The 20,223-nt window shown below is 38.9% G+C and overlaps 1 protein-coding gene across 9 annotated transcripts in view; it reads left to right on the top strand.

Moving 5' to 3' along the window:
• Window positions 1-20,223, top strand: part of DIP2C (disco interacting protein 2 homolog C) — a 116,510-nt gene that overhangs the window by 12,129 nt on the left and 84,158 nt on the right. For all 9 annotated transcript variants that reach the window (XR_005557313.1, XR_005557312.1, XR_005557314.1 and 6 more), the window contains 2 exons: window positions 16,895-17,020; window positions 18,513-18,722. Coding sequence is in view for 6 of the 9 variants with exons in the window: in XM_039348580.1 (XP_039204514.1) it covers window positions 16,895-17,020; window positions 18,513-18,722 (336 nt within the window). In the remaining 3 variants the exon portion in view is untranslated. The remainder of the gene's footprint in view (window positions 1-16,894; window positions 17,021-18,512; window positions 18,723-20,223) is intronic.

The raw sequence follows: 20,223 nt of genomic DNA, 5'->3' as shown, positions 1-20,223 counted from the left end.
ATAAGAATTGTCCAGGCTGTCTCTGCCCTGCTGAGCCCGCCAAAAGTCCCATTCTGCAAACAGTGCTGCACCAGTTGAGTAGTCCTCGACTTACGACCAGTTGAGTAGTCCTCGACTTACGATCGGTTGGGATCGCGGCATTAAAAAGGTTGAGAACCACTGGTATAAATAAAACTTCCCACACTGAAAATACGAATGTGTCTTAAAAATCCATAAAAATGGGATAATAATTAAGATCACACTGGAATTCTTTATAATAAATAAACATTGGAATTTCAAAATATAATATTTTGTTGGATCAGTGGTATTTATACAGATGGAAGATTGGTTTTGGTGTGTGTATATGTTTCTAGTTTCATACTGAGTTAGTATTACCTTCAACTTTGACTTGTTATTATTCATAAGTTTCTTTTATTTTATAAAAACAAAGGAAGCTAAATGATAAAGAAACCTATATTGAGAGTTCATAAAAATGATTCTCTATAGGTAGCTCAAATCATGCTCTTCACGCTGAATTATCTTCTGGCTCAAGAAAATGTCAATAGCTGCTAAAATACTAACATGAGCTTTTGAGCAGCAATATTTCAACACTGCCGCATTATATTCAAGTTCTACTTGTTTGTTCTGAATGCTTTTCTCCCACTCCAACAAAAAAAAACAATCACCTATAAAAAACCTTAATATTTGAATGTCACAGAAGCAGAAAAATAAGAGCATTATTTTTTTAATTCAACTCTTACAATCTCTAGCATATGAAAACCAAATGAGAACCTGTTAACTTGTTTTGTAAAGCACAGAGATAACATCACCTGGTTCACACATCGCCAGCTAATCTGGTTTGTCTGAATTTAGCCATTGTACCTGGTAAAGCATAACTTATGTTTTAGTGTTATGTGAACCTGGATTATCTCCTCCCTCCCTCCCTCCCTCCCTTGAAATGGATGAGATGGGGATAAGATTTTCCTTCCCCACAAGTCACAAACCAGTAGTGAATGCTCAGGGCCCCAAGTCATCCAGCAAAACCAGATTTTGATACCTTTCTGGAAGGCCAAAATGGAGAGGGCAGGCCTCACCTCCAGTGAACGAATGTTGCACAGAGTTGGATCACAGCAGAAAAACCTCCTTGATACTCTCTGCTTCAATTCCTTAGCACATGGGATGTGTAGCAGGCCTCTTCCCCTGGGGTGGACCAAATTCCTCTGCACCGCCCTTTAAATGATAGCGACATTTTGCAGCTCTTATGGCCACAAGGTAGTCCTTAATTGTGGCTCTAACCTATATCCGGTAAGCTTCATTCTTAGTTTTCCTCCAGTAGCACTCTAGTTGCCTTTTGTTCCTATTCAGAACTCTCAGCTTCTGCATAAACCAAGTGGAGGTTTGGGACTAATAGGCCATGTGAGGGCACATAGACACAATCCTGTCCACAATCCTGCCTCGGCCACTTTCTGATTCCAAATAATGGCCAAGACCTCCAGAGGGCTGTGCAGTAGAACCCACCAGGACCAGCTGGGAGATACCAGCTCCTTCTGAAATCAGAGTAGATCTATTAACTGTCAAAAGCAGACCATTCAAATAAGGCCTGTCTCTCGCTCCCTGTTAATACTGCTTGAGACCGGCCATGGAAAAGCAAGTTGAGCCAGCACAATACTGTGCTGCCCAGCCATAGCCCCCTCCCAGCTACTTAGAGGTCAAGGAGAACATGGATGGTTGCACTACATCCCATCCCAGAGATCACCCATAAGCACAAACAATGCCATTTCTCTCCGTAATCTGCTCTAAAACTCTACAGAAAGGGGTCCAGATCATTCATTTCAACAGGACCCTTTGAAGCTGCAAGACAACCTTTTTCCACCATTTTCCCTAGAAAGGTGAAGTGGACACTGGACAAATCAAAACCCCAGGATATGCCACCCAGCTCCCGAGTGGGTCCATTAGTCGCCAAAAGTGGACCATTCAAATAGAGCCTTGCTCCTTATTAAAACCAATTAGGACCAGCCTGATTAGGAGAGGAGCTGAACCAGTGCAACACTGTGCTGCCAGCCCCATTCCTGGTAGCCACTGAGAGGTCAAGAAGAAGGATAGTTGCACTACCCTATCCCACTCTTGCCAGAGGTCATCCATGAGGATGAACAATGCTATTTCTCTCTTACAACCTGCCCTCAAACCTACAGATCATTCATTTCAACCAGGACCCTCCAGAGTCCTGGTTTCCTTTTTCCACCACATTCCCAAAAGGGTTCCAGATCATTCATTTCAACCAGGACCCTCCAGAGTCCTGGTTTCCTTTTTCCACCACATTCCCAAAATAGTGAGGAGGGGCAAGCAGGAGGGACAGGGATCTAATAAGTAGATAGTTGCCTTAATAGCCCCCATGAATCCTGTCTATTTTCTCAGGTCTAACAGAGTCAAACTGCTCCCAGATAATCTGGCAAATCCATTCCCCAGGGTCTCTCCAATGGACCTGCTGTATGTGTGGACTCAAACTGAGAATGGACCCAAGCAATTATATCCATCATATGTTTAAGAAATCCCACTGCATGGCCTTTAAATGTTTGCCCCAGCCCTCTTTCCCAAGGAGGAATTGGTAACCCTGAAGAGGCCCATCAGACAACATTGGAGATGCAGTTAGACTGGAGAAACATTGACTTTTGCCATTCATACCACCATAAGGCAGGTCTAACACATGTCCAGTCAGATCCATTCTTAGTTTTCTTCCAGAACCATTTTAGTTGCCTTTTGGTCCTTTTCAACCATGGGCAGTTTTGGGACTGATAGAGCACATAGGCATGATCCTGTCCAAGGCCTCAGCTATTCCAAGTTGCGGCCATGACTTCTACAGGTCTGTGCAGCAGAACCCGCAGGATATCCCCGCAACTCCTTCTGAAACCCGAGTAGCTCATTAATCGCCAAGGATGAACAATTCAAATGAGGCCTTTCACTCGCCAGAGATCATCCACAAGTGCAAACAATGCAGTTTTTCTTCCATAACCACTTTTTCCACCATCTTCCTTAGAAAGGTGAGGGAGACACTGGAAAACCAAACCTCCAGCTCTTTTTGAAACCCAAATGGGTCCATTGATTGTTGAGAGCAAAGCATTGCTTCTTGATCCCATCCAATACTGCTTGGGACCCAGCCTTGGAGAAGGGACTTGAATGAGTACAAGGGTCATCAAATGGGTCTTAAATGATCTGGGATAGGTTGATGGCCGTGAACTCCAGGGCTGCTTCTGAGGCCAAGTCAGGGATAGGATGGAAGTCCTCTAGGATCATAAACATGGAGACCTTCAACAGTAGACCTGAGATGGCCTCCAGCAATGCAACAGGTAGGCTGGTACAACAGCAACACTCCCAATTGGTTTCCCTTTCCACCACATTCCCAAAATGGTGGGTAGACACTGGACAAACCAAATCCCCAGGATATTCCCAGCTCCTTGTGAAACCCAAGTGAGTCTGTTAGTCACCAAGGGTGAACCATTCAAATGGGGCCTGCCATTCGCTCCCTATTAAAACTGCTTGAGACCGACCTTGGAGGAGGGACTTGAACAGCAACACTGTTCTGCCTAGTCCCAGCCTCTGTATGAGTTGAGACCCAGCCTTGGAGAAGGGACTTGAACCAGTGCAATACTGGTTCAAATGGGGCCTGCCACTTGTTCCCTAAAACTGCTTGGGACCAGCCTTGGAGAAGGGACTTGAACTAGCACAACACTGTACTGACCAGACCCATCCTCCGCAGCCATTGAGAGATCAAGGAGCAGAAGGATGATTGCATTACTCCATCCCACCCTTGCCATCAAACAATACCGTTTGTCTCCCATAATCTGTCCCACTCTCGCCAGAGATCATCCACAAGTGCCAACAATGCAGTTTCTCTTCCATAACCACTTTTTCCACCATCTTCCTTAGAAAGATGAGGGGGACACTGGCAAACCAAACCTACTGTTCCTTTTGAAACCCAAATGGGTCCGTTGGTTGTTGAGGGCGAAGCATTGAAATAGGGCCTGCTTCTTGATCTCTACTAATACTGCTTGGGACCCAGCCTTGGAGAAGGGACTTGAACTAGCAGAACACTGTACTGCCCAGCTCCATCCTCCATAGCCATTGAGAGGTCAAGGAGAAGAAAGATGGTTGCACTACCCATCCCACTCTCGTCAGACATCATCTGGAAAATCTTATAGCCACCAGGGCATAGTCTCATATGGCAGGGGAAATACCATATCATGTATAATCATGACAGATTCCCCGCCTTATCATGTTGCCAGTGCTCTGAAAAGAAAATCATATCTGGGTTGTAGCCACTATCTTGAATGGGTCTTAGATGATCTGGGATAGGTTGATGGCCGTGAACTCCAGGGCTGCTTCTGAGGCCAAGTCAGGGATAGGATGGAAGTCCTCTAGGACCATAAACATGGAGATCTTCAACAGTAGACCTGAGATGGCCTCCAGCAATGCAACAGGTAGGCTGGTACAACAGCAACATTCCCAATTGGTTTCCTTTTCCACCACATTCCCAAAATGGTGGGTAGACACTGGACAAACCAAATCCCCAGGATATTCCCCAGCTCCTTGTGAAACCCAAGTGAGTCTGTTAGTCACCAAGGGTGAACCATTCAAATGGGGCCTGCCACTCGCTCCCTATTAAAACTGCTTGAGACCGGCCTTGGAGGAGGGATTTGAACCAGTGCAACACTGTTCTGCCTAGTCCCAGCCTCTGTATGAGTTGAGACCCAGTCTTGGAGAAGGGACTTGAACCAGCACAATACATCATTCCCTATTAAAACTGCTTGGGACCAGCCTTGGAGGAGGGACTTGAACTAGCACAACACTGTACTGACCAGACCCATCCTCCGCAGCCATTGAGAGATCAAGGAGAAGAAGGATGGTTGCATTACCCTATCCCACCCTCGGCATCAAACAATACCGTTTGTCTCCCATAATCTGTCCCACTCTCACCAGAGATCATCCACAAGTGCCAACAATGCAGTTTCTCTTCCATAACCACTTTTTCCACCATCTTCCTTAGAAAGATGAGGGGGACACTGGCAAACCAAACCTACTGTTCCTTTTGAAACCCAAATGGGTCCATTGGTTGTTGAGGGTGAAGCATTGAAATAGGGCCTGCTTCTTGATCCCTACTAATACTGCTTGGGACCCAGCCTTGGAGATGGGACTGGGCAGCAATACTGTGCTGCCCAGTCCCATCCCCCGAAGCTATTGAGAGGTCAAGGAGAAAAAAGAGGATTGCATTACCCCATCCCATCCTCGCCAGCGATCATCAAACAATACCGTTTGTCTCCCATAATCTGTCCTAAAACCCTACAGAAAGGGGTCCAGATCATTTGTTTCAATGATGACTCTATTGAGTCCTGGTTTCCTTTTTCCATCACATTCCCAAAATGGTGAGTAGATACTGAACAAACCAAATCCCCAGGATATTCCCCCAGCTCCTCCTGAAACCCAAGCGAGTCTGTTAGTTGCCAAGCGTGAACCATTCAAATGGGCCTGCCACTTGCTCCCTATTAAAACTGCTTGGGACCAGCCTTGGAGAAGGGACTTCAACCAGCGCAACACTGTGCTGCCCAGCCCCATCTTCCATGGGACTCGAGACCCAGCCTTGGAGAAGGGACTTGAACCAGCACAATACTGTGTTGCCCAGCCCCATCCTCCATAGCCATTGAGAGGTCAAGGAGAAGAAGGATGATCCCACTCTCGCCAGAGATCATCTGGAAAATCTTATAGCTACCAGGACATAGTCTAATCATGGCAGGGGAAGTATCATATCATGTATAATCATGACAGATTCCCCTATCATGTTGCCACTGCAGCAGGTAGACTGGTACAACCAGCAACACTCCCAATTAATCACTCATCTTTCTCATTAAAGCTTGCCTTAAAATGGTGCATAAGCCAGATCTATGCTTGCCAAGGATAAAATTCTCAAAATCTGTGCATACTGAAAATAAATCAAGAGTTTTAGTAAAAAAAAAAAAAAAGCTTACTGTTCTGGCTTTGCATGGTTGTGGGTTTCCTCCCCCCCATGTAACTGTACTCGGCATAAAGACTTGTGCTCTGGGTGAGACTATTTCACAGGGGATGATTGTTAATGACATCCGCATATCCATTTCCATGTTATGGTCGTCCACTATGCTCCATGATAACAGCAGGCTAATGACAAGGAAGATACAAGAGACTACACAATACTGTAATTCAGCCACTTTGATCATAGCACATTAACTGCTTTATCACCTGTCACTTCCAATTAGCACATACCCTTATCCCATTGCTAATAGACACTTGGCAGCAAAATTAATTATATAGTCATAGTTTCTAAAATTCGAGCTTTCAAACAGTTTTTGCTAAGCACATTCATGGTTTCTGTAGCAGCAGTGCCTGTAGACTGAATAAGATTAACATAGGTTTGCTGAAGGGGAATATTCTTGGTTTGATGGAGGGAGAATACAGTGCTTAAACTAATTTATGATTAATAAAAATCAGCATTACTATCATGCAAATGTATTAGTACAGTCTCTTACAGGGAAGCAAATTATATCTAAATCTGCTCACATTGAGGGGACTAACAAAAAATTCAAAAGCTGGTTGCAAATGATTGAAGAAGACGTTCTTTGTGGAGATGGGATGTGCATCTGTGCACGCATATGCAAGCACACAAGCCAGTCAAACGTTCAATAAAACATTGCCATGCAACATGTTTCAATTCAGGTCTTGAGCAAGCAATCAATATCCAATATCAAAATAATCTGTTATCTTCTCTCCCTTTCTGAGAGGAACCACATTAAATGTCTATGGCTGATAAATGTACTCAGTCACAGGGCTGGTTTAAGGATACCATTCCTTTCTCTAGCCCCAGGTTTTTGCTTATGTTTCTGAAGCCCATGAGATAGGGATATGTTCCTGCAAATTTTTTTCCCTTTCCTCCATTCACCCAACTTATTATTTAAAACAGTGTGACAAATAATATAATGGTAGCATTATGACAGTGTTACGCTTCACTGCTCTACCCCAAAGCAAGCAACAGAAGCACTATAACTTGGTAGGGAAGCTTCGTTTCCTGTGGGATGAGGCAAGTCATTTTCAGCTAATTTTCAAGGGAAGAAAAGGGATGTAGTATAAATTGTAATTTTCATGCAAGTTTCAGAAGACAACTTGATCTGAAGGCATTAAACAATTGTCACAAGTACATTGTGCTTCATTAATAAAGTAAATAAAATGCTCCGCAAAGCCAGAGCTGCAAATGCTGAAGTAACAGTGTCTACATTTCTTTGTTCAGTATGTGGCAGAACATTCCGTGCTAACATTGGTCTTATTAGCCACCCACGGACACATCATTGATGGCCCATAACCCACAAGATGTCAAGGTCTTCATCGAAATCGATGGACGAACAACAAATAAAATGTTGATATTAATTACCTCATTCCTATCAGTTTTTAATTCTATTAAATTCTTGCTCCCCTTAATAATAAATATATGCCAGAGACTTTACAACAATAGTCACTGGCTTCAGAAAGTAGATATAACTGGGCAATCATAGCCCCGGTACTTTTAATCATACACATTGACACATTGACCTGATTTATAAGCCAATGAGGGAGTATGTTTTATATTAGTATGTTAAAGGGGGGGGCTATGTTCTCCTGATCGCACCCACTATTTTGTAGCCACTGTTGCTGTAAACACCTTTGTCTCTGTCCTCAAACTTGAAAATACTTTTTCTTTTGCATAAAGATAATAACTGACTCTGCTGTCATTGGCATTCCAAGAATTAGTTTACTTTTATATTGTTAGGCCATAGCATATAGGGCATATGTGAAGTTTTTTTTTAACTTGCTACTGATTTATCCCCAAGTCCCAAAGTTGTGGAAATATCTTAAGGAGAAGACAAGATTGAGACCAAGAAACTGATTGGAGTTGGGGAGGAGATGCCAGTTTGAATGGACTTCCTTATGTTCTGTTGTCTCACCTGCTGTTAAAGTATTGCTTGCTATCTGGTCCTTGCTACCAGTTGGGAAAGAAAGAAGATACAGAATCAAGGCCCATCAACAGATTCTTGCCTGTTTATTATTCTCTGGATGCAGTAAGAGAGTCACATTGCACACTAGCAATGTTAAATGACCAATGACTGTGAGACAAAAGACATTGTGCTTTTTTCTTTCCAGACCACCTTGATTTTGTACATACCAGATTGGATTACAGAATAAAATTATAATAAGTACCGGTAGTACCTTTAAAATGAAATATAAAGATATACTTCCTCAGCATTTCAGCTCTGGTCTTTAGGTTGAGATTATCATAATATGCAAATTGACCTATCTTTAATTGGTTAAAAGAGAGGCAGCTAATCAGCCAAAATGTATTTAATGGTTTGACAAATGATGATGGGTAGAAGATTTCGTTGCTGGAGAGCCAGAAAAAAAAAAAAAAAAGAAATCATCTACAGTCTTTAAGTAGGAACAGCATCAATACCAATCATAGATAATTTAGCAAATCCATATAATGATGGTGTTGAATGATGACTTTAAAGAGCCTATCAAGCCCTGATACATTTCTTTGAAAATGTCAAAAAAAAAAAAAAGGAAGGTACAACATTCCTTAAACTTCAAAAAGCTTTAAAAGCAGGCTGAAAAATAGTTAGGCTCCTCCATTTTGAGGCCACAAAAGAACGCTGGACTTTAATATTCTTACTCATGGTCAAGCTCAGCTCTATTCATTCCTTGATAGGAATTCCTATCTAGTTAAATTCCAACATTACTTCCCTTATCCAACATGTAGTTTTTATGGTAAATAAGATTAACTAGTATTAAGGTGCACTTTCAGTTAAAACTGTGAATGAATAACAAGAGTGAAGCCTGGCCCACATCATTGAGATTACTTGAGATTCTATAGAAAAGATGAAAAAAATCTTGGCTTACTAACATGGAAACTTAAAATATTTACTAGGTAATACTTGATTGCATTGTGCTAAGAATGGAGTGTGGTGCTCTAAGCCAAAATGTAATAAATCACCTTTTGGCCTCAGCATGTTAGCCCTCTTCTGGGTCTTAGGAACTATGGAAGTCAGTATGATTGCTTTTCTTAGGAGAAGAAAATCTTAATGTGCTTTGTGTATACCAGCAAAGGAACATAAGATTTATTCCATTAACTTTTATCTAGGAAAGTGCAGTTTTATAAGGGATCACCTAAATCAAGAGAGAACAACCTGTAATATCAGAGGGCCAAACCTGATTTCTATGAGAACCGTCTCTAACCACAATTATCTACAGTGTTTCCCTATCTTTTGATATGAGAATTAGATTTTGGAAATGATCTTAACTGAATCTAGTTTTGTTTTCCTTTTTCCTATTTGGCCTGCTTTTGCATACTTTAAATGTAGGTGGTTCTTCATATTCTTTGAAAGAGAATTCAGTTCACATCAGTTGTTACTTCTGTTGCAAATATCACCAGGTAACTAAACCAGAAGCTATCTGTAATTAAAATATAGACTTGACTATGGAATAGTTTCAAATATGTTGTACAAACCCAGCCACTGTGGTTTATAAGCCATAGATGATGAGTTAAACATGTTATGGGAAAACAGCCAATTATGTTTATTTGATAAAGAATGGTTAAGTAAACCAGTGCTTTGTACAGCAAATGGCCTCATTTGATATTGTTTCTAAACCGCAAGATTTACACGAGTTAAGCCAAAACTAGCCAAACCACATGCTTAATATCTGAGCTGAGCCACAGCTGATGGACTTTGACCGTGAGAAGATCTCATTCAACTTTCTATTGAATTATGAGTTACTGTCAACATGGCTACAGTATATGCTGATAAAATGAGCACAACTGAAATTGTAATAATTTACCACATATTGTCTCATCTGATTTGGTCCCACGTTTTTTTATTGTTTGGCTATTTAGAGAGACTAGTAGTTTGAATAATGAATCTTGCACAGATGGCTAGAGTACAAGCAAGCAAATAATCCTTCTAGTTATGTCATCACTTCATTCTGAGAGCCGATATTGATCATCTAAGAATAACGAAAAAACGTGAGTTGAATCTAGAGTATGGGCCAGCTAATCTGGAAAGGAAGAAGAGGAGGTGGAAGGTTAATGTGCAAAGTTGTTTATTCAGTGCTTCACATTTTTGATAATTTGGAATGAAACAGAACAACCTTTTCCCAAATCTGTAATAATCCCATTAAAAATATCATAGTGCTTAAGACAGATAATAGCCTCATCCGCACTGGCAGAGGAGGCATGCTGCCATCCTTGTCAATCAAGGAATTCTGGCTGGCAGAGTTCAGGAGAAAGATTGTCTACTGTGGCTTCTGCCCTGTGGAACATCTTACTCCTGAGGGAGATTGGCTGCTACCCTTCGGTGCTTCCTCAGGAGTCTGAAGTCTGCCAGATATCCTGGGGCCCTAATGGGAGAATCACATTGGAGATGGTTATTGAATTAAAAGGCAATCCCATCTCTCTCCCCCGCCCCGCTTTGTTCCCTCTTCCCCATCTTTTAACTATATCTTGATTAGGATTTCTACTTTTATTCCTTTAAAGATATTTATTTGTTAGGTTTTTAATGTTCTAGTACTGAAGCCGCCCAGAGTTATTTGCAATGAGGTGGAGAGGGGACAAATTAAATTCAACAAACGAACACATAAAATAGTGTGTTTAGTCTGAGGAAGACTTAAAGCAGGGGTCTTCAAACTCTGGCCTTTTATGACTCATGGACTTCAACTCCCAGAATTCCTCAGCCAGCGTTTGAAGATCCCTGACTTAAAGCAACCATTTAAGTTCCTGAGGTTAGAAATACTAACAAAAAATTAGTAAGGAGCTGTGTTAGAGAAAATAAATAGCTGTAGTTTTTTTTTTTTTTACTATAGGAGCTCTAGAGAATTCTGCAAAACTAAGTACAATTATTAATAAGTAAAATTCAGTTTTAGTTAAAAGGCAACAAATCATGTCACTTCTTTAATAAAAATAGTACACAAAAACATTTGCACAGTACAATTGTTAGGAACTACTGATATCTATCTGACTAGTGGCATAAATACAGAAGAGGCAAGATAGTAACCACAATAAGGCTGTAGAGGCAGGGATATTAGGTGGGCTTTCACTCCTTAAAAAAGCTAAACCACATTATGGGCCCCTCTAAGGCTGGCTCATGCTTACAGAAAAGCTGGGCATTTGCTTAAGATAGCATGATGAATGGAGACAAAGGGAGCTTTTGGTAAGTGTAGCAACCAGCTTCTGTGCATGCCATCTAGACAACCACTAGATGGCAACAAAAAGATGCGCACCTAAGTTCCTGGAATTTTCTAGCATTTTTTGAATGGCTTGGTCTAGAATGCTCACAGTTTCCCTTAACTATGGTTAAGTTTTGAAATTCAGGAGCTTTCATGTCTTTTGACTGCTAGGTGGTAATAATGGGATTGGGATATTGTTTACTTATTGATTGCACATGTGCAAACAAAACTTTGCTCGCTCACCACTTCCTAACAGGCCACGGACCAATATTGTCCTCAGGCAAGAGGTTGAGGATCCATGGAGTAGATAATCTATTTCCTTTTCATGATGTTCAGGGTTACTGCAGTGTGTGTTTGTGCATGTACACAGGTTCTGTTGTGAGAAATTGGGTTGTTACTTTGGTGGTAGAGCACATGGTTAGCGTGGGTAGTTCTACTACAATGCTCTACTTTCTTGTATTATTCAGGTAGGGGAAACTGCTTTAGATGCCACTAGTCTTTCTCAGACACCTCTTTCCTTTATTAAGATTGTTTTAATTAAAAAATTAAATTAGGAACTGTCATCTTGCAAAGCAAAGAACTGGATTTCAGCCACCACTTTTATCAAAGAAGTGTCTTGTTACGGTGGCCATACCTATTGCGGCAGCCATTTTGTGAATATGCCCGCCACAGAATTGCCAAAGGGATCACAGCCCAAAAGAGTGCCTAAGGGTAGAGTTTATTTAAATTAGAAAACAATCTTTAAGCAAAAGAATATGAATCCATGATAGTAGTTTCCATCTTATGGTTTAGAGAGAGATCATCAAAAGGACTATGAGTTTTGTTTTTTTAATTCTTGAAGGATGATAGTTAAGGCCAAGAAAAACATCTTAGATTTATTTTGTGGTTAAGCACCATAGTTTTTATTTTTGGCTTTAAAATTGGATTAATTTGTTTAGCTTCAAAAACATTCTTTTAAATGGATTCAGTTGGCCATTTATTTGTTTGTTTTATTGGTGAATAATGAGCTCAAGGTCTTGGCTTGCAAGCCTATCTTGCTTTCTTTAGAACTAGATATAAAAATAAAAATAAAAAAGGAACATACTCAGAATTATGCTTTGCTGATTCCACTAGAGCTTGTTTCTAGTAAAATATCTTTATTTATAGTAGGCAGTTGTCCCTTTATTATCAGTGATAAAGATGAAGAAAATGCAGTTAAAAAAAAACAAAACTTTTTAAATTTGTATTTGTGTGCCCAAATCTAAACTGTGAATCTGCGTTAACTTTAACTCTCAAATGTAATTTCCCTATATTCTCTTCACTTGCCTGCCTGTTCTAATGAAAAAAAAAAAAGTTTTCAAAATGAAGTTTCAGAATAGTCAGTAGGTGAAAGGACTACCCATGCATTCATTTTGTTTGCTCTATTCTAATTGAGTTATCATTATTTGTTATTTAAATTATGTATAAATTTTACATAAATGCTAAATAAATGTGGGCACCCCACACTAAAATTACATTGGCTTAATTTTTGCCTAATAACACCAATTGGAACTATCCAATGCTACCAATTTCCAACACTCACAGGTGGCTCTAAAGGATAAGATAGCTGATGTTATTTAATGATGCTGAAAGAGGTAGCTTCACAAGGAAGATGTAGCTTCACAAGGAAGGGTGTACAGTTCCCTCCAAAACAATTGCAGGTCATACATAAAAGTAGCCAGTTTAGATTCCATCCAATACTCACACATGAAACCCTGAGTACAACACAACTGAAAAAATCCAGAATAACCTCTTTAATCCAGATCTCACTTGGCTGATATTGCTGAATGCAAATAAAGAATGAATTTGACTGAACACGAGTTAAAGCTGCTATTAAGGTTTACCTCATACCAGTAAGAGTGGTGAAACATCAATACTTCACCGCTCTTATTGCACCCACAGCTGTAATACCACTCAGCGATCCTGTTTAGGGTCAGCGAGATTCTCCTTGGAAAAGGTGATCCAGAAATCCACCCACAGGGCTGTTCAGATAAATTTTCCAGGAGGATAAAATCTTTAGATGCCATATGTGGTGCAAGTCCTGTGGAGATGCTCAGGGAGCAGATTTATCCAGGTATCTGGAAACCGTTTGTTTCTGTTGAGCCTGAGGAAGTGGACAGGCTCTGTGGAATGCAAATGCCAACATCTATGCCTCTCCTGGCTGGTTACAGCCTCTCAGAAGGTAATGGTAATGGCATTGTTCACTGCCTTTTAAAGAGAAACTGATATGTCTCCTACTCAAGAAACCATTGCTGGACTCTCCTATCCTGGACAATTTTTATCCAGGCTACCCTTGAAAAGTATGCCCTAAGAAAAATACACATTACACCTCTGCTCCGTGAACTGCATTGGGCTCCAGTGCTTCTGGGTCTATTCAAGATGTTGATTATGACCTATAAAGCCCTGCATGGTATAGGGCCAGGCTATCAATGGAACCAGCTTCATCCCATTACACTGGCCCATCCCACCAAATCAGGCAAGGAAGATGTGTTGTGGGCCCTATCAGTTAAAGAACTTTGACTGGCAGGGCCTCGGAGGAGAGCCTTCTCTGCCATTGCCCCCACCCAATGGAATATTCTTTCTCTGGAAGCAAGGTAGGCCCCCACTCTTTTGGCCTCCAAAACATGACTTTGCCTCATGTGAGGATGCCACTCAATCACAGGGTTGGTTCATGCCACAAGAGTTCTCCCTTTATATTTTTTTACATCTCAAAAACCTGGTATTTTACATCCACTTCTCTAACCCTCCAAGTCTACTTTTAATAGAGTAGCTTCTAGAAGGAACGTGCTTCTAGCTTTTACTCCCTTCTCCAAGTGTCCCATTCCTAGATTTATTATCTTTTTGGCTCCTAGAACTCCTGTTCCTATGTTCTTCCACCCCTAGAGAACAGCATCTCTTTTCTCTTTTTGCCTCATGCACAAAAGGAGATGTTCATCCAGCCAACCTTCCTTCCCATTCTTCATTTTTGGCACTTTGATCCCTTCTCCTTGGCTAACTTGGGTTTCTCCTTCTTTTCAGTCCCTGTCCTGTTTTATCTCTTAACTGGTAACAATCATGGCTCAACTACTATAATGACTCTACTATAAATAATTCATTTCCTTCTGAAAATTCTTCTATTATTCTTTTTTCCTTCGGTATTCAATTTAATCTAATGCTTCTTTGCAATCCATTTTGTTTTACCTCAGTTGTGTCCTTCACTACTATTCCATATCAGTTATTCCTCTTTCTTCCCACATTAGATAAGGCTCAAGGCATTGGGGAGGTGGTCAGACCTTGTCCTCTTGTATACATAAGACTGTTTGAGCCCTCCCTCTCTCTCCCCTCCCCACTGGGAAGGTTGCTGCCCAATAATTATCCATCCACTCCTTTGAATGCTCTTCTTGGACTGCTCTCAAGCTTGCTGTGCAAGACTCCTACTCCTCTACTTCTTAAAGCAAACTACTGGAGTCTGAGTCCATTGCCAGCCAGACACAGACAGCCCTATAGGGTTCTCCCAGCAGAGTCCAGATTCATCCTCCACACTCATAAGGCACTCAAGGAGGCTGATGGAAGCATCCATTAGGACAGGTAAATATTTATGCTTCTAATATAGAATAATTTTGTGTGTACAGTATAAAATCAACAAAAAGAGGTTATAAAACTATATTACCTACCTACCTTCCTTCCTTCCTTCCTTCCTTCCTTCCTTCCTTCCTTCCTTCCTTCCTTCCTTCCTACCTACCTACCTACCTACACAAACACATATCTTTCTCAGAATATCCATTAATTTCACACATGAATACATTCCATGCAAAACAGCACAGGTGGGATTTTTCTGATATTCTTCTACTGTTTGTCTTGGTGCTTTTGCCAAAAAGCTTTAAAGGTGGAACACCATGCTTTATATACTTAGTCTTTTCAATTTGTATTGAGTGGGAAGTAAGTCTAAGATATATAATACAAACTAGCATGATAGTGTTGGCAAACTTCATGCCTTCAATACATGATAGACCTTCAGTTTGGGAAAAACCTCATTTTTAATTTCAATTTAATAATGGAAGAAAAGAATTATGAATAAAGAAGAGCAAATCAAACTAATGCAGGCAGTTCACAATTTCTGCTTTGATCAAAAATTAAGTCTAAATGTAAGAAGTTTAATCTAAACTTATGTAGAAAAAAGTTTTGTTTTATGAGGGCAAGGTGGAGGAGTTTGACATATGTAATTAAAAGAACGTTCCAGTGCATTGTTTTATAAAGTGGGTTTGAAAAATGGGATAAATAGGTTATTGTTTAAAGCTTGTAGAAATATTTTGAAATTAAATTTGGAAAGTATTTATATTAAGAGGAAAAGGGAAAGATAAGATTCTGACCTTCCATTTTTCTTTATTTTTTATATAAGTAATTCTTAAAGTTTGCAAAATATTACTGAAAATGTATGTATGTGAAAAGAAAGTTTTAAAAGATGCATTAATTGATGATGATTATAAAGATGAGATTTCTTAAGAAATGTTTAGAATCTTAAAATGAATATAAAAGACTTTTCTTTTTAAGGTAATATTTGAAAGAATATGATTTTTGTTAATCTTTGTAAACTATCATCATCCATATTAATAAATGTAAATAGAAATATATTATCATTTCCCACAACAGGAAGAAAATGGATTTAATTTAGTTGCAATGTAAACTGTTTTTAAACAAAGAAATTTTATTTGGTCTTGCATCTATTGGGACAAGCTTGAAATAGGAAAATAAAATTAGAATTTGGTTTGAAGCTTTGATGATTGTGTAGTGCCTTGTGTGGCTTGTAATGATTATAGGCAATGCAAAAAGTTGAAGTTGTAAATGTATTAGTATTTTATTGTTTTGGAAAGAATCAAGAGGCAACACCTTTTTTTCCTCTCCTTTTTTAAATTCTGCCCTCCCCCTTTTAATCTTCATTGTATTTTATGCTATAATAAATCTTGATAGAATTTTCATTTTAAAAAAAAGTTAAGTCTAAACTATATAGTTTTAGAAAACAATAGTCTTGTTTAAACAATGCTGCATAGTGGTGGGAATCCATGGGAATTGTTTTATAACTTATCTGAACTATACATCTGGAAAAGAAGAAACTACATAATAATGTTCTTTAGATGAACCTAAAATATTGATATTATTTCTGTGTTCTGCCATGTTATGTTCACTTTTCCCATCATTTGTTTAGACAGTCTATATTAGTATATGACTAAAGTATTAAGAATTAAAAGCAACCTAGAGAAAATCCCAAACAGCAAATTGTATTTAGAATGAACCTCCAAAGAAACATAAAAAAGGAAAAAGGTTTTAATTAGCTGGAATGATCCAAATGCAGATTCTGCGGAAATGGTTGCCCTAAAATAACTATTTTTGCCTATTGTTACTAATAGAATGTATTTCCAAGGCATTGTATTTTGGGCTTCAGCCTTTGTTCTTCTAGAATAATGTAAAGTTTTAATGTAGAGTTGTGCTTGGCTTTACTGGGATATATAGCTTGCTGCTTTTTCATTAGGAAAACTTCTGCAGAATTGACTCCATGTCTCTAAGGAATTTACAACATTAATTCCCTTCTAGATACTATCTGTGTTTATGACCTTTTGTTGGGATTCCAAACTGATATTTAGACTTTTGATTCTAGATGTCCACACAGAAGCAGTCCAGGCAGCCCTTGCAAAACATAAAGAACGGAAGATGGCAGTACCTATGCCATCCAAGAGACGTTCGCTGGTGGTGCAAACATCAATGGATGCCTACACCCCTCCAGGTAAGGACATGTACTAAAGGTATTACACTTGGATTTCAGAAGCTAATTTGAGCACTCATAACAGTAAATAGGTGTAGATGAATATGTAAGGTAAGAACCCTGCCATGTGAGGTTACAATAACCTTGTCTGATTCATCTCTTTCTCACATTTGATGCATCTAATTTTATGTTATTTATTAAAGCCTTTACTTGAGCAGCAAGCCTCAACTGGCTATACTGGGATAGACTGGTACATAAGAATCTTAGGAAAGAAAGAGCATCCTGGCTTCCTGCACAATTAGACATGGACCTCTCTTCTTACAAGCTACAGAAAGAACATCGATTTTATTCTAACTTTCCAAGAAAAATTAAATAAGAGTTTAAAAAAAGAAAGAAAAAGACTACTCAGGTTACAGTGCAGTAGCTTGGGAGTATCTTTCCTATTGTACTTCATAATTTGGGAGCAGATTTCTTGATAGGTGGATATAGATGCATAGAGAATGCTAATGTGGCATTTTAAAGTCATTTTAGTGTGGCCTTTTAAAGTACACATACCTTGTTTGCCGATAGCATTATGGCAGGATAGATTTGATTTGCATACTTCACCTGGCCAGAGCCCGGAAATCATTTTGCAACAGGAAGTCTTTGTGTTTTTAGCCAATTTCCAAGGTACTTAGTTAGGCTAGAATCCTTTAAAAAATGAAATAGCTTTACAAGTTATTGGAAGTTTATTGTGTTTTTTGTTTCATGAACAAAAGCACATTAAACAAAAACTGACATCATATCTCATTGTTGCATGGTGATCTGGTGAGTTCTGAGGACTATAAAAAAAGAGACCAGAGAAATGGATGCAAGATATGGATTGCTTCCATTTCTTTACCAAAGTTGACACATATTGTCTCTATTTTTAGGCTTTTATTCCTCTCACTTTGCAAATATTTTGAGATATCCTCTGAAATAACCATAATATGAATATGAAGAAATTTGTAGAGTGCTGTTTCTGTTGCTGTGTGTTATTCACTTAATTCTGCCGTATTAAACAAAGTCCATTTAGTTCAAGATTTTGAGTTCCCACTGTGGCCAAACCAGATATTCTTCTGCTGTAGTTTTATAGCATCTGGTGTTTATTGCATGCTGTTACTAATGTTAGAGAATTGCTACTTTGGGGATGGAAATGGTTTTAGAATAAAGCAATGATTCTGACTAAATTGTGAATAATACAGCAACATTTCCTGTTTTGATATAAGTTCTAAATCAAGATATCTAGAGGACATCAAGTTGGAGAAAATTATTGTAATAGCTCAGTTTTGTTGTATGAATACCTCAGTATATTTAAAGTTATGCCAACCACTTAAACCCTTAGCTCAGCAGAAAATGGTTCCTGAATTGTTTTGAAAATTTCTTGGACACCATTGCAATTTGAACTGAACTCTTTGGCTTTGGGTCAGTGCCTGAATACTGCAACATAAAATCTTAGCCCAGAGTTTTGCTTTGCTTTTGTCTGCCATGCTAGATACCTCCTCTGGTTCGGAAGATGAAGGTTCTGTGCAGGGCGATTCACAGGGAACGCCAACCTCAAGCCAAGGGAGTATAAATATGGAGCACTGGATCAGCCAAGCCATCCATGGCTCAACCACATCTACCACTTCTTCATCCTCAACACAAAGTGGTGGCAGTGGGGCTGCACATAGGCTAGCTGATGTTATGTCTCAAACACATATAGGTATGTATGGACCGCTTTTTTTTGTTACATATATTTCTTATCTGTTAATTAGTTGTATTTATAGGTATTATTTCACAAATATTTCAAAACACAATGTAACTTTAAAGGAAAAACATTTCACTGTTTTGGAGAAATATTCAAAAATGCCTTTTCAAGGACACTCAGCAGACGTACCGGTATATCAGTGCCAGATGTGTTAAAATATTCATTTTTTTAAAAACGTTTCTCTGTTTCCTTTAACTATGAAATACCATTCAGACTAGAAATTCTTTATCTCCCCTCCCCTAGTTTTTTTTAAAACAATTCTCTTACACTATTAATTGAAGGTCATATGTTCTTTCAAAAAACAAACAAACCCAACAATGAGTGGAAGAGTTCCTTTTTTAAGGCGAAATTTTATCATGTAGTATTAAATATTTTTAATAATACAATACTGGATAAATCAAATATTTAATGGCATATGTTGGTGGGGGAGGGAACAAGTTCTATCAAAGGCATGAAATTATTAAATGTTCTAACCAAGACAATTTCTTGAGTTAAAGCACTATAACAAACTACAACTCTAATTTACAAGCCATATATTCATACAGTTTGAAAATTTGCAGCTAAAGAGAATTATGGGTTAGCATGACAGATAAAGCCAACTAGTTTTTGCATTTCTTAGTTAGATCATAACTAGATATTTAGAGATCACCTTTTCAATTTGATGGCATGAGGAGAAGATATCTTTTAATGAAAGGCCTACGAGTAAATCAATTTGTTTATGCTGGAAGAGAACACAATTGCACAAACTGAAATAAGAACCTTTTAAACAGAAAAAAATGCTTGTTCTCAAAGTATGGATTGCTAATAATATTAAAAGTGTGTAACTCATATGACTGTTTTACTGTTTGCAAAATAAGAGTTTGAGGAAAACCAACCAGTCACTTCATTCATGCTTTAAAGTAAAATAAGACATCAATTTGTTGTCTCCACAACATCAATCAGGAATAACAATGTACTATTAATGACAAAAATGTTCATATTTCCATTAAGGAAATACATTTTATAGGTTACTCTGCCAGTGGGAAGTGCCTCATTATAACAAGCCATTGCATTTTGAAAGTACTAATTGTGATCAATATGAATGTTTAAAAGAAAGCACTCACCACCTCTGACTGCAAAGAGGATATTTCCAATCTGAAGGGGAAACTAACCTTCTAAGCCACATGTGAAATATCATTAACTTCTTCAGGTAATATATCATCCCCAACAGGAAGTCTTGGGAGGTTGAATGGAGATCATAATGTGAAATATGAACAGGGCCTGGAGTGCCAATATTTTTTTTGCAAGGTTATTGAGACCTTTTTAATGTTGTGTTTCTTTCTTGCATTGTGGTGCATCCATCCTAAAAGATGTTCAACCTCTGAGCAGAAATAGCTTGTCTTTTTGCTGCTACTGATGATAACTTTAAAAGTGAAGCACCTTTCAAGTGAGGAAAAGCACTTATAACAGATTACTT

The sequence above is a fragment of the Crotalus tigris genome, unplaced genomic scaffold (genome assembly GCF_016545835.1).
Source record: "Crotalus tigris isolate CLP2741 ecotype Arizona unplaced genomic scaffold, ASM1654583v1 scf7180000018163.1057043, whole genome shotgun sequence".
Lineage (NCBI taxonomy): Eukaryota > Metazoa > Chordata > Lepidosauria > Squamata > Viperidae > Crotalus > Crotalus tigris.
Note: the sequence above shows the minus strand (reverse complement) of the source record. Positions and strands in the feature narration are given on the sequence as shown.